We start from the raw sequence: 14,268 nt of genomic DNA on the forward strand, positions 1-14,268 counted from the left end.
TCCATGGATGTGTGTGTTTTTGTGCTACATGGGATGTGCATGAGTTAACATCACAACTGTGAGGACCACATATGTCCTTCTGAACTTCAAATTTCATAACCTCAAAGCATATCCTTAATGACCAAAAGCATCTTTCTGAATTTTGCAAAACCAGGAATCCTGCTGAGTGCTCATAAGTTAATTGGAATATGAGAAGTGAAAATAATTTCCAGTGGGTGGTGGGCAACCTAGAATGGCCATGGGGCTCTTTGTGGACACGGTTTAGTGGTGGGCTTGGCAGTGCTGGGGGAATGGTTGCACTCAAGGATCTTAGAGGGCTTTTCCAACCTTTCTGATTCCCTGACTCTGTGATTCTACTGCCATCCTGTGTCACTTGGTGCAGGCCCTGTAATAAGCACAGCCATTCTGCTGCTCCTTATCTTTAAGGACCTGTCCAGAGGGAACTGAGCATTTCATTCAACACAAAGAGCTCTCAGTTTCCCCCTGTAGCACCAGCCCCTAGCAAGAAGTTGCTCATAGTTCTGGGCAAGAGAGTGGGAATTTTGTAAAAGGACAGCTCTTCCCATTCCCTGGGAGTTCAAGTCCTGGTGTAGATCCTTCCACTGATGAAAACAACCATCATATTATGCTTTGTTCTGTGTTTACTTTGGTCACACTGGGATTTCAGTCCCTAAAATTCCTGCTGTCTCCCGCAGTGGCTGAGTATGCACAGCCCCAGTTACTGTCCCACAAGCTTCCCCTCCATCCTGGCCCCTGTGTGGTTGGAAGCAGAGACCCACAGGCTTCAGCTGGAATCACAGAGAGCAGCACAGCAGCTTGGAGCAGCCTACCCTCTGAGAGCCACCTGGCTAACGAGCTGTGACACGGGTAAGTCTCCCTGTCTGCAGTAAACCCTGGGAAGCCGCTGCCAGAGCCAATTCCAGACTCTGGGGTTTGTGGATAACCTTGTCAGCAGGCTGGTTGTTCTGCTCATTTGGGTTTTGTCACTGTCTGTCCTGACACACGGTGACGTTGATGGTAGCAATGCCATGCCTCGCCACCCTCACAGCAAAGAATCTCTTCCTAATACCTGATTCAAACTTGCCCTCTGTCACTTGGGAGAGCTGCTTGGATTTCATGCGAATGGGGAGTTTTGGTGTGCTTGAGCAAAAAAAAAAGCATTTCTGGGGGTGGCAGGTGCATTCTGTCTCTGTCTTTGCCTTATCTCAGATGATCTCTAAGGTCTGTTCCAACCCTAACTATTCCATGATTCTGAGGTCCCTTTAGCAGGGAAAATTCTGATTTGCAGCAAACACTTGTTTGGAAGATGTGTATATTATACGCAGGACTGTCAGGGCTAGCCAACATTTTCCCTTAAAAAACAAAAACAGAGAGGAAACTGGGTTTAAAGTGCAATGAATGTTCATTTGAGTGTTGTTTCCAGGAAAAATGCTGGCATTTTCATCAAAATAACCATTTAAAATGTGCTTTGTATCGCAAAGGAAGCTGGTTTGGGTTTCTATGAAGAATTAGGTATTTATTTATTTATGTTATCTTCTAGGTCCTGTGTTCTAAACATGGTATTTTTGCAAGCTGCAGTTGAAGTCTTTTATGGGTTTTTAGTCCTTCATTTCTGCAGAAGTGGTTTTCTTCTCCCAACTCACACCAGATCCCGAAGCTCTTCCTGTGATTACCTTGTGCGGTTTCCTAGAGTTCATTTTGTACTAGATGTGTTTGAAATCCCCAGGAATGTATTGTTCCACCTTAGCAGTTAGAACTGCATGGGGTGTCTGTGGTGTACCCACATAATCTCTCATACTCCATTAAATATGTGCAGGGGTCTAAGAGAGTGGCACAAGTGTTTGATGCCGATTGGTTTTTCCCCATAAGCTTTTGCCCTGAGGGAAAGTTCCTGCAGCCCCAAGACCAGCCATTTCCCTGGGTGTGCAGTCAGATCTCCAGGGTAATGAGCCACACATGTGGCTTGGCCTGGAAATCTCACTAAAGGCATCACCTTCACTGTGGAGGGTTGTTATCTGATTTGATACCACCTGCCCCACTGTTTGGGAATAGCCAGATTCTTTCTCCCTGATGTTGGCTCTGGAAGAGCCTCTACAAAGGCTCTTCTGATGCTTCCCAGAGCAACATCAGAGGAAGAACAGAGGGTGAAGGAAAGCTTAGTAGGTATTTAGATAACTCACCCCCAGCCGCACTCCCGTGGCTGAGCTAGAGCTTGGCATTCCCACCATGCGGCTCAGTTACTGGAGATCCAGGGCTGAGCTTCAGTAGCTGGGGCTGAGTAGAGACCCCAAGTGGAGAGGCTGGTCAGGGCCACCAAGGTTTATTAGTGCTCTCAGGGCCCTGACAGGGATGAGAAGAGACTCCTTGACAGCAGTTTTGGGATTAGCAACTCCCAGACTGGAAGCTTTGGGTGAGGAGGGAGGATTGTGGGGTGAGAGATGAACTGATCTGTTCCACAGGGAACAAGGAGGAACTGGCAGGTTTGGATGTTCAACCCATCACTTCACTGGAGAATTTGTTTCTGCTCTTCCAAAAATACACCCTTGAAAAGCTTTCCAAATTGGGCAGCCAAGAGCAAAGCCACCCAGAGCCACCAGTTGCTTTGGAAAGCTGGCACTGTAGTGGGAAACGCTGCATGCACCTGTCAAGTCACACTGGGCAGTAAAAGATGCTCCCTGGAGCTGTTGTTTGTGCATGGTCCTATGTGCTCGTGTGGGTTTCCTCAGTTACTCTTGCATTACCCTTATGATTGTTGCTATTAATTACTAAAAAAGGAAGAGCCTGATTATGTCAGGACAGAGAGGTGAAGGAGAACTCCAAGTTGCACAAAGGCCTTTTCCCTTCTCTTGATGGCAGACTGTAAAGACTAGGTGGCCTTTCCCAAGCTTCCATGTCTTCCTTACATCTGTAGCTGAGGAGAACCTTAAAAAGGGAACATAAGACAGAACACGGCCCTCTTGGAAAGAAGGGAATGATGTGAAGCATTCATGACATCTCTCTCTGATTTGATGTGATAGCAGAGCACTCTAAGCACTGTCTCACAAAACCAAGTATAGGTAAAATGTCTGCTTCCATCTCCCCCAGCCTGTCCCCTCCAGCTACAGCTGAGATACGCCTGCAATTCACCAACTGTGTCATGTCTGGCAAAAGGGTCTGTTCTCAAAAGTGTCTAAGACCGCTGGAAATGAACTTCAGTAATGGCTCAAAAAGTGAAAACTCAGCTCTTCTGCCTGCTCATTTCAGGCTGGCAAGTCAAGAGAAAGCCATTGTGGTGAATGCTGCTGAAGCCTTTTGCCAAAGCACAGGCAATTGTGCCCACGGTCTCCCCCTGTCTGGCATCCCGGCTGGTGCGGGAGCCTCGCTGAGCGGGTGCCGGCGTTCAGGGTGCTGCTGTGCCTGAGCACGCTCTGGTGCTGTTCCTGTGGGGTCCAGAGGCGCCGGGGCAGCAGCGCCTCCGCAGCCCTGCTCGAGGAGACATGGCCGCCCTCCCCATGGTGGCAGCAGCTCTGTGGGCCCAGAGCTCTTTGTCAGGGGGGCCTCGGTCACGGCACCATGGCCTGGGCAGCCACGAGGGCCTGGGCTAGCCACCAGCACTGCCTCTGCCCCCTGTTCCTTATTGGCAGCAGCCAGTGGCCATGCCCTGGCAGTGCCCCCTGCCCTCCCTGTCCCCAGCCAGCCCAGCCTGGGCACCTCGGGGGTGTCCCCACCCTCCTGCTGGGGTGGTGTCCCGGCATCGAGGGCTTCTGCCACAGGCCTGGGAGACGATCAGGGGAAGTGCAGAGCAGCCGGGTGCCAGGAACAAGGTGGCTGCCTGGGGCTGCTGGTGGCCTCTGATACCCAATTGCTCAGGGCTTCCCACTGCCCCAGCCCCTCAGGGTCTCCCCCAGCCCAGCCAACCTGCCCGGCAGCAGTGCTGCAGCCCCACAGGAGCTCCAGGGGAGCCCCATCAAGAGGCACCTCGGAGCCCTCAGCAATCCAGCCAGCAACACACAGGCAGGTGGACACAGATGGTGCTTCCTGCCTGGGACAGGGCTTGTGGCCATCTCCAGGCACCGCTCTCACAGGGATCCCCACAGCTCCGGCCCTGCCCACTCGCTCTGTGGGCAGCACAAAGGCTTCAGCAGAACCACCAAAGGCCAAGGGGCTTCTGGCCATTTTCCCTGCAACCCTGCACGTCTGGGCACCTTGCTGAGCACAAGCACTCTTCCCCCGCTTCTTTGATGCCCTGTGGACACTGATCAGCAAAAGAAAGATCCTGGACCTCTGTGCATGACAACAGTGATTTCATATTTCCATGCTGAGATGAGGTCTTCCTTGCAGCTCAGGTGCCCTGAGCAGACAGAGCTCCTAGGATTAGTTGTTCATAGACGTCCACAAGCTGCCACACAGAGGAAGCTTCCTATCCCCCACCCTTCTGGAAGTGGTCTTGCACCTTCTGCAACCAGGAGAATATGAAGCTCTCTGTACAGCTCTTAAGAGTTGCAGGGTTTGAATTGCCAAGCTCGAGATGGCAGGGCTGATGTCATCAGTCAGGTCCTGAAGGGCTGAAACACAGAGGAACAGAGCAACGGTCAGAGCCCAGGTCTGCAGGGATCTGAGGAGACTCTCCTGCCAGGGCCATCCCAGCCCGCTCTTGCCATGGTCAGGAAGGAGCAGGGAATCATTGAACTACCAGGTTGGAAGAGACTTTCAAGGTCATGGAATCCAACCCATGCCCCAACACCTCAACTAAACCATGGCACCAAGTGCCACATCCAGTCTTTTTTTAAACACATCCAGGGGCAGATCATTCCAGTACTTTATCACTCTTTCAGTGAAAAAACTTCTTCCTAATATCCAACCTATATTTCCCCTGACGCAGCTTGAGACTGTGACCTCTGGTTCTTTCAGTTGCTGCCTGGAGAAAGAGACCAACACCACCCGACTACAACCACCCTTCAGGAAGTTGTAAAGAGTGATAAGGTCACCTCTGAGTTTCCTTTTCTCCAGGCTAAACAACCCCAGCTCCTTCAGCTGTTCCTCACAGGGTTTGTGTTCCAAGCCCCTATCCAGCCTCATTGCCTCCTCTGGATGCACTCCAGCATCTCAATGTCCTTCCCAAACTGAGGGGCCAGAACTGGACACAGCACTCAAGGTGTGCCCTCACCAGTGCTGAGTACAGGGGAAGGATGACCTCCCTGCTCCTGCTGGCCACACCATTCCTGATCCAGGCCAGGAACCATTGGCCTTCTTGGCCACCAGGGCACACTGCTGGCTCATGTTCAGCTGGCTGTCGACCAGGGCCCCCAGGTCCCTTTCTGCCTGGGCACTGTCCAGCCACACTATCCCCAGCCTATAACGCTGCAGGGGGTTATTGTGGCCAAAATGCAGGACTTGGCACCTGGATTTATTAAACTTCATCAAACGGACTCTGCCCATCCATCCAACCGTTCCAGGTCTCTCTGCAGAACCCTCCTACCTTCCAATAGATCGACACATGCTCCCAGCTTAGTGTTGTCTGCAGATTTACTAATGAAAGACTCAATCCCCTCATCCATGTCATCAATAAAAATATTGAACAGACAACGGGATCAGCCTGAAGCTGCTGGCCACTAATCCCCCACGTGCCCCTGAAATCTCTGTGTGCTCAGTCCATGCCGCCCCTCATCCGCACAGGGAGCAGAGCCCTCCACAGCCAGGGCAGAGCTTGCAGCTCCCCCGCCAGCCCTGACAGCCCTCACCCTTGTAGATAAACTGGGTCTCTTCCTGCTGCTTCCTCAAGTACCGCCCTGCGATCCCTAGGAACACAGAGCCTGTTATAGACCGTGGTCCAGATCCTGCTGTGGCAGGACAGGGAGGGAGCCCGGGCTCGTGGCTCACCCATGAACCTCACAGCCGCCTCTCGCAGGGGCTCCTGTGGGCTCTGCAGGTAGGGCCGGGCCCGGCGCAGGTGCTCGGCCGCTCGGCTCCTGTCCTCTGCCAGCTGGAGAGAGCGGCAGGAAGGAAGGGTTGGCGTGGGCTCAGCCCCTGGGCCGGGTGCTCCCTGCGCCCAGCCCCGGCCTCCCCTGCCCGCACAGCCCTGAGGCCCGGCCAGCAGCCGCTGGCGCCGGGCTCTGGAGGGGGCAGAGGGCCGGCTGCTGCCCGGGGAGCCGCGGTGCCACCCCGCAGCCCCGCCGGGCCGGGGCTCCATCGGCACCCGGCTGGGACCCACGGGAGCCTGGAGAAGAGCCCGCACAGCCTCTGGCTGCAGCAGCAGGCAGGGGCACAGCTGCCAGCCCACACACTGAGCACCGTGCTCAGGGGGCTTCTCCAGGCTGAGCCTGGGGCTTCCAGGCCGTCCTTACCAGGACCTCAGCAAACTTCCATGGCTGCTCCTTCTCCACCAGCTGCTTGAGCTTCCTCCTCTTCAGGAATTTGGCCCCACAAAGCAGCGCTTCCTGAGAGGCCTGGAGAGCAGCAGAGACCCAGAGATGGCCCCACAGCCCAGGGCACAAGTCCTGTGTCCCTGTGCCAAGGCCTGGAGGAGGCTGCAGCCTGCCAGGCGCCAGGGCAGGAGGCAGCCGAGCCCCCTCCCAGGGGGACAGCAGCAGCCCACAAGTCCTCACCTCTGCCACACACCAATTCTCATCGTGGCAGTGGAAGAAGAGTGGGAGAAGGCTCTTGCTCACATGTTTCTTCAGGGGCTTTTTTCCGTTGTCCATTACTAGCTCCATCACCTCTCGGAAGAGGTGAATGGAGAGCACCTGCACATGGCTGTTGTCCTGTTGGAAAGGAAATGGAAAAGAACCAGCAATGGTTTATGGTTTCTCTGGGCCCACCTGGGCACAGGCCTGAGAATCAACAGAGCACCAAGTGTCTGGGCAGCACCCAGTGATGGTGGCTGGTGGCACAGAGCCTTACTTTGTCAATGAGTGGCTGTAGCACCTCAGCCAGCTGCAGGGCAGTGGGACTGGATATTAGGGTGGCTCTGTCCTGGAGCTCATTCAGGAATACAGAGAGGATCAACACAACCACCTCTGCATCTGCATCCTGCAGTAGGCCCATGAGGCTCTGTGTCAGACTCCGGATGCCTTCGGCCTGTGCAGGACACAATGCTGCACTGTGAAACCATGAACTGTAGAATCATAGCATATCTTGAGTTGGAAGGGATCCACAAGGATCATCCAGTCCAACCCCTGGCCCTGCACAGACAATGCCAGGCTGTGCCTGAGAGTGCTGTCCAAACAGTCCCAGAGCTCTGGCAACCTTGGGGCTGTGACCATTCCCTGGGGTGCCTGTTCAGTGCCCCACCACCCTCTGGGGGAAGAACCTTTGTCTAATATCCAGCCTCAACCTCTCCTGACACAGCTCCAGCTGTTCCTTCGAGTGCTGTCACGGGTCACCAGAGAACAAAGATTGGTGCTGCCCTTTCATTTCCCTTGCAAGGAAGCTGCAGATTGCAGTGAGGTCTCCCCTCAGTCTCCTCTAGGCAGAACAGGTCAAGTGCGCTCAGCCACACCTCCTATGGCTTCCCCTCTAGACCCTTCACTATTTTCATATCCTCCTTTGCACAATCTCTAATGGTTTCATGGGTTTTTTACAGTATGGTGCCAAAAATTGCACACAGCACTTGAGAAGAGGCCACGCCAGCCCAGAGAAGAGCAGGACATTCCCATCCATTGCCCAGCTGGTGATGCTGTGCCTGATGCATCCCAGATATCCCTCCTGGCTGCCAGGGCACTGCTGACTCCTACTCGCCGTCACAGGTTCCCCACAGGTCTCTTTCCACAGCACAGCTCTCCGGTGTCTCATTCCCTGCTCTAGTCACACAGCCAGGCTGCCCATGCCAGGTGCAGCATCTGCTATCTGCCCTTGTTCAACTTCATATGGTTGTCCAGCCAGCAAATCTGTCTCTACACGGCCTCTACCCTCAAGGGAGGCAACAGCTCCTCCCAATGTAGTATCATCAGCAAACTTATTTAGTATTTCTTCAAGTGCTGTGTCCAAGTAATTTATGAATGGCTGCAACCCCACCCTGCTGCCGCAGGGCCCACAGGCCAAAGGCCTGTCCCAAAGCGCTGGGGCAGCTGAAGTGGGAGGCAGGAGAGCTGGGAGCAGCTGCCCCAGCGCCCGAAGCCCAGCCAAGCCCAAGCGACTGCGTTCCCCAGCCCCACACTGCCTGCACGGCTTCAGCCACTGCCCCCTTCTCACCAGTGAGGGATCCTTGCTGAGAACCACAAGGCCTCTGAGAGCCAGGCAACGCCGCTCCCTGGATTTGCTTTGCAGATGCCTTGAAATGATCTCCAGGGCACTGTCACTCCATTCCCTCATGTCAGGGCACTCAAGGACCTGAAAGACACACGGCAGTGACAGGGGACCCGGCAGGCAGGAGCCTGGAACCGCACAGGGCTGGGCCCAGGCAGCAGCACAGGGCGTGGGCACTGTCCTGGCAGCTGTGGCTACGAGAGGGCAGAGAGCTGGGAGGCAGCTCAGCGAGGCAGTGCTGACCAACAGGCTCACCTCCACAAGGAATGCCAGGGCAGGCAGATCCCAAAGTGGTTCCTGCCTGCTGAGCAGCCCCAGTAGGCGGAGTGCAATGCAGGAACACAAGGCGTTCGAGGTACGGTGCATCTCCCTGGAAGGCAGAAAAAGGCATTAAAACCCTAAGCCAGCAGGAGCAAATGTCTCCCAGGACTGTCTCACACAGTTCTTGTCTTTCCCCACCACCCTGCAAGGAGACCTGGGCCCTTTGAGAGGCGGCTGCTCTTGGGCACCCTCCTCTCCCAGCCTTTTCCAGTCTGCTTGGTGGTCCCTTAGTGATGAGGCCCTCTGGCCCATGACCACAGGCACTGTGTGTGGCACCAGGGGACAGGGCACAAATGTCAGAGGCACCGGGGAGAAGGGGGTCTCACCTGGCCAGCAGACCCACGGCATAATGGTGGGTGTCAGCACAGAGCAGCGTGTCCCAGCCACGCTTGCACTCCATTGCCACCAGTAAATCCAGACACCGCAGGTGGCGGAACAGTGCCCTCACAGTCTGCACTGCAAACCTGCGTGCAGAGCAAAGCCCAGGTCAGCCCTGGGAGTCCTGGCGCCTGCCCTGGGGAATTGGGAGAAATAGGATGGAGCACCTGTTGATGCTGGTGGGAAGGTTGAGTTGCTCCTGGCATTCCTTCCAGAAGGTGTTGACCTCCTCTGGCATATCTAATGTACTGACAAAAACTTGGAAGAGCAGAGCCACAAGGAGGCGGGGAGAATATTCCATAAATGGTGCGGGGCACCAGGGCAGGCGGAGAATCTCCCAAACCACCCTGGTTGCCTGCAAAAGGACAAAGCCCCCCGAGACAGCCCTCACTGACAAAGTCTCTGTGTGACAGGGCCCGTGCGTGGCAGGGAGAGGCCCGGAGAGACACAGGGGGAGCAACGGGACTGGTGGCCCTGCAGCTGCCCCTAGGCCAGGTTTCAGGGCAGTGCCTGAGGCAGGGAGATGCAGCGGGGGAAGGAGGATGGAGAGCTGCTGTAGAGGTGCCTTGGGGCCAGCAAAAACCAGATCCAGAAACTTACAGCCAGGGCAAAGACTCTTGTTTTGTCCCCATCAGAGGTGGACACTCTGTGCAGTGGCCAGTTCTCCAGCACACAGAGCAGTGTTGGCAACACCTTGTCCACTGCCATTCCTGATGAGGCTATGGTCCTCCACATGATTGTAGCAGCCCTGTGGGATCAGAGCTGTGTGTCAGGAGGATCTCAGCCACAGCACCATGGCCTGGGCAGCTGTGGGGGCTCAGGTGACAGAGCCCTGGTGCCCTGAATGGCAGGGGGGGAGCATTGGCAGCAGGCTGGGTGGCTGACATGCCACACCTGAGAAACAGCCTGGTGGGTCCTAGAACTCTCTACCTGTCTGTCAGACTCCACTGGATGGCTATAGAGGGTGATGGGCCCTAAGGCCCAGTGAGCCCTGAGGCCACGAGGAAGGTGGCTCCCGTACCTGTCACATGATGGGGCGCAGCGCAGGAGGGTGACCATGACATCAGTGGGGTATGCCTCGGTCAGCCTCAGGATGTCCATTAACATCCTGTCATCTGGAGGTGCATTGGATACAAGTCTCTGGTGCATGTTCCTCACAAAGTCTGGCACCTGGTGGAGGCACATGGAGAGCTGCCAGAACAGCAACTTTCCCAGCTTCCTCTGAAAAGTGCTTCCCTTTCCACCACACTCTGATGGCTTCAAGGGCTGAGGGGGGCCCAGCGGACCTGGCTTGAAGAGCCCCCAATTCCTGGGGGGATCCAGCCCTGGCCACAGGCTGCTTACTTCATTTGGGTGGGAAACAAGTCTCTCCCCAAAAATATCCAGGTTGGGAGCAGAAGCCTTCATATTTGCTGTGCTCTGAGTGGGTGTGGTATCAGTGTTAGCCATGTGGTCAGTGTAATGTCAGGATTTGCATCCTCCTTCTTCTCCTGGCCATGCAGGAAGGTCTCTCCCTTGTCCCACTGAGATCTGTCCTTAAGGGGACATGGAAGAAAATTGGCTAAAGCCTGGGGACAACAAGGAACAAGGTGGTTGCACAGGGCCTCCCTGCAGCACCACTCTGTCCCGTTGCCTCCTCTGGACACTGTGGCCACCAGCAGCTGTATTGTGATGTGTTACAAAGGGCCCTGTGACACACAGCAACGTTTTTTCCCACAGTGCCCACTGTCAAAAAGGGCCCTTGCACACAGTGCCATGTGCCCTGGGGCTTCCCCCAGCCCAGCCAACCTGCCCTGTTGTGGGGCAGCTCCAAAGGAGCTCTACAGGAATAAAAGACACACTGATGTCTCCTGAACCCTCTGGGACACACGACTGGTGCAGACAGTTTTCTTACCCTCCATAACCATTGGGGGGACATATGGGAGCCCCAAAATCAGTGTGTTCTGCCTTAACAGATTCCAAAGGGTGATGATCTTGTACCAAGCAATGAAAAGGATCCACTGCCACTGAGGCTGCCTGCAGGCCAGCCCATCTTGGTGTCGTGCCTATGACCTAGGCAGATCTAGTGCTGGTTATTACTGCCTGCTTGTTTGCCCTGTTGTTGATTGGTATATCTCTTTGTCACTTTCTCCTGTAGGATGAGAGGCCTGTGTGGAGGTTGCAGTCTGACCCTATGGGACAAAAATGAAACCCTGAAGAAGACTAGACTGAAGACCTCATCGGGGTCTGCATTCTTTCCTCATGAGGAGCAGTGAAGGGACAGCTCCAATCTCTGCTCTCTGTGACCAGTGACAGCACCCAAGTGAATGCCTGGAGGTGTGCCAGGGGAGGTTTAGGTTGGATATCAGGAAAAGGTTGTTCCCACAGAGGGTGGTAGGGCACTGAACAGGCTCCCCAGGGAATGGTGACAGCCCCAAGGGTCCCAAAGCTCTGGGAGCATTTGGACAACCCTTTCAGGCACAGGGTGGGATGGTTGGGGTGTCTATGCAGGGCCATCCTCAAAACAACGCATCCCCACAATCCACATTCCTTTGGATGAACATGACCTCTCCATCAATAAACTCGTGTTCATGGCCACTGCCTCTCCAGGAGCAGACTCTGGCTTTTCAGTCTTATTAAAATTCACACAAAGTTTTGCTATGAATATTTTTTTCCCTCCTTTTAAATGACGAACAGACAGTCCCCGGTGTGCCTCAGTGCTGGCTCCAGGTGAGCACCGACAACACTACAGATGCTGCTCATTAGAGCACAGGCAGCAGGGTGATGATCCTGCTGCGTATTCCGCTGGGAAAAACTCCTATTTTACAGTTTAGGCTGGCTTTCAAACAAGCGGGGCGTGTTCCGGATCCAGTCCTGATTCCAGTCTGTGCTAACGTGGTTGTCTATGTAAGGATCCGTGGGAAACTCGCCCTTGGAGATGGCCACAAACATTCTCCCAGCCAGGGACCGCCGTCTGTCCTGCCTATGTGTTGAAAGATCGGCAGAGGGCAGGGCAATCCCGAAGGATGGATGAGGACAATTCCCAGGAGCCAGTACCCTACTGCAATGCCGTGGGTGGCACATACGATTAAGAGGAGGCCACGGTGCCCAGTCGACCTCCTCCCTAGGGAGGGTGCAGCCAGCTGGGCAGGGTCCCTGGCAGAAGATAGATAGGGTGCTAGTGAAAGTGCACTTGGAGGTGCCAGAGTTCCTTCTCTCGGCATCCTTTGGGACACGGGGAGCAAGCTGCCTACCACAGTAGTGTGAGGTCCACCCAGGAAGCAGAAGCTGAGATAAGCTACCTGTTGCACAGGTGCAAGGTCCATCTGGAGACAGAGCCATCAATAAACATACACTCCCAGAGATCAGCCAGGACTGAGCTCAGGTGCCTGGGGCTGTGACTGAAGGATGTGTGCGTGGGGACACCAGGTGAGGCCACCCAGACCCCTTACTGCCCTCAGGGGTCCATCACTTGGGGCAGCCCAAGGTTTGAGAGGGAAGCAATGAGTGCCTTGAGGGCCCAGCTCTGCTTGGGACTGCTCTTCTGGATGGGGGCTGAGAGGAGCTGCAAGGTGGTGCCCATCCCCATGGCTGGTCGTGACCAGCTCCCTGTGACCTTTTCCTTCATGGACAGGAATTTACAGATTCTTTTGGGGGTGACCTGCTGGTTCAGGAAAGGGGAAAGAGCTGGGCACTGGGTTTGTAAAGAGGTTCTGCCAGAGGCCAGAGTACCCCCAACTCCCCAACTCTTGGTACCTTTTCTTGTGTGAAATCCCAGGAGCACCTGGGTCATTGAGCTTTGGAAAGGGTCATTGGCTGCCTAAGGCTGATTTGCTGTGTTCTCCTGGGCACTTGGCTTTCAGGAGTCCTTGGCACTTGGAATGTGAATGTGCGCAGAGCGATCTTATCCCCTGGAGATGCTCTTTGCCCTCCATAGCAGATGGGCAGCAGAGGAAAGCCCCAACTTTCCTATCCAAGAATTGTAGGCAGAGAAATGAAGCAGATGAGCATCCAGCTGTGCTGCCAGGGTGATGTGCCTGAAAGCCAATTTCTGCCAGGGGCTGGGGGCCGGGCAGTGGTAGAGGAGCTGCACCTTCTGTAGAGGCCTTGGGGAGGGGGAGTGGAAGGCAGAAACACTGAACCCACAGCCCAGATCAACAGCCTCCTTCCTGTAGCAACAGCCATGCTCATAAATAGCAGGAAGTATGGAGAAGCAATGAAAAAAAAAAAAATCACAGGAGACAACTGCCCAAGAGTCCCCAGCTCTGTGGAGCACGTCGGGAGCAGAGAGATGCCCAATGCCCAGCAGGCACCATGAGGGGAGCACAGGGAGGTTCAAACCCACACCCGTGTCTCCTACCTGCTGCATTTGGGGAGAGCTCTGACACCTTGAGTTCTCTGGGACAGAACCAGCTCTTTCCCTTCTACACTCAACCCCAGCATGGGAGGGGAGTGAAGAGGGCCCCTTCCTCCCCACCTCCAGCAGACAGCAAGGGCAGAAGTGGAAGAGAACAGAAAGCCTCCAGGGGCCAAACTTGCACCTTGTTTCGCTGCTGGGGGCTGGGGGTGGGAATTTGGCAGCTCTCCTTCTTTGGAAAGGGTCCAGCTGCCTTAGGAGAGAAATTCCTTGCATAGCTTTGTTGTGAAGAAAGTGCTGACCTGTTTGGGGGTATTTGCTGAGCAAGTGAAGACGAGCCAAAGGCAGCTTGTAAGTGCTGGAAGAAAATGGCCCAGTTTGCTCATCACCAGGGTTAGGCAGCTGATCAGGCTCTCTGGGGGAAGTGGTGCCTGGGGACAGTGGCTTTGTGTGCCATAAGGGAGGCCACGAGGGTGTCCCAATGCTCCCTGGCTTCACATACCTCCAGAGAGATGATCTGACTGCGGCACAGAGGCTGCTGGTGCCATGCCATGTGAGCATCAGAGCTGACCTGGCAGTTACATCCAGACACTGGGGCCCGGGAAAACCCCACCATTCCCAGAGGTGAGACCCAGAGGACCTGGAGAGCTGGAATCTCAGGGTGAGGATGAGACAGTGGGTCAGGGAGGGGTTGTTTAGCTATGGTTTACTCAGAGATGGTTTGACATCTTGGGATGCAAGGGACTCACACAAGACATTGATCACTACGGTGTCAAAGGGGATTTAAACCAGCAGCAGGTGGCTGGGGGAGAGGGCATGGAGGGACTGGCGTAGGAAATGGACCTTATGTTCACTTCTGAAAATGCCAGCAGGAAAACAAACAGTGGAACTGCAATAAATATGGGAGGCAAATCCGACCTCTTGCAGTGCCAGGAGAGCAGCCAGGGCGTAACTTAAAGAACGTCAATTTAGTTTAGATAGAAGGTAGCATTTTTTTAGGATGATGGTGG

At 54.8% G+C, this 14,268-nt stretch overlaps 1 protein-coding gene across 5 annotated transcripts; it reads right to left on the reverse strand.

Annotated features, from left to right (window-relative positions):
• Positions 1-4,266: 4,266 nt before the first annotated feature.
• LOC128809735 (maestro heat-like repeat-containing protein family member 6) lies at positions 4,267-10,527 on the reverse strand. 5 transcript variants are annotated; one of them, XM_053981971.1, is made up of 13 exons: positions 10,267-10,527; positions 9,944-10,092; positions 9,523-9,670; positions 9,090-9,277; positions 8,871-9,008; positions 8,479-8,593; positions 8,170-8,307; positions 6,880-7,056; positions 6,585-6,740; positions 6,324-6,425; positions 5,860-5,962; positions 5,721-5,777; positions 4,267-4,544 (listed from the first exon to the last, which is right to left on the reverse strand). In XM_053981971.1, the coding sequence occupies exons 1-13, from the start codon at positions 10,369-10,371 to the stop codon at positions 4,354-4,356; spliced, it is 1,767 nt and encodes a 588-aa protein (XP_053837946.1). In that variant the 5' UTR covers positions 10,372-10,527; the 3' UTR covers positions 4,267-4,353. The 5 variants fall into 5 exon arrangements, with proteins under 5 accessions (XP_053837946.1, XP_053837947.1, XP_053837945.1 ...); XM_053981972.1 differs by having other exon boundaries at positions 6,880-7,008; positions 9,944-10,113; XM_053981970.1 differs by having other exon boundaries at positions 9,944-10,113.
• Positions 10,528-14,268: the final 3,741 nt, after the last annotated feature.

The sequence above is a fragment of the Vidua macroura genome, chromosome 7 (genome assembly GCF_024509145.1).
Source record: "Vidua macroura isolate BioBank_ID:100142 chromosome 7, ASM2450914v1, whole genome shotgun sequence".
NCBI lineage: Eukaryota > Metazoa > Chordata > Aves > Passeriformes > Viduidae > Vidua > Vidua macroura.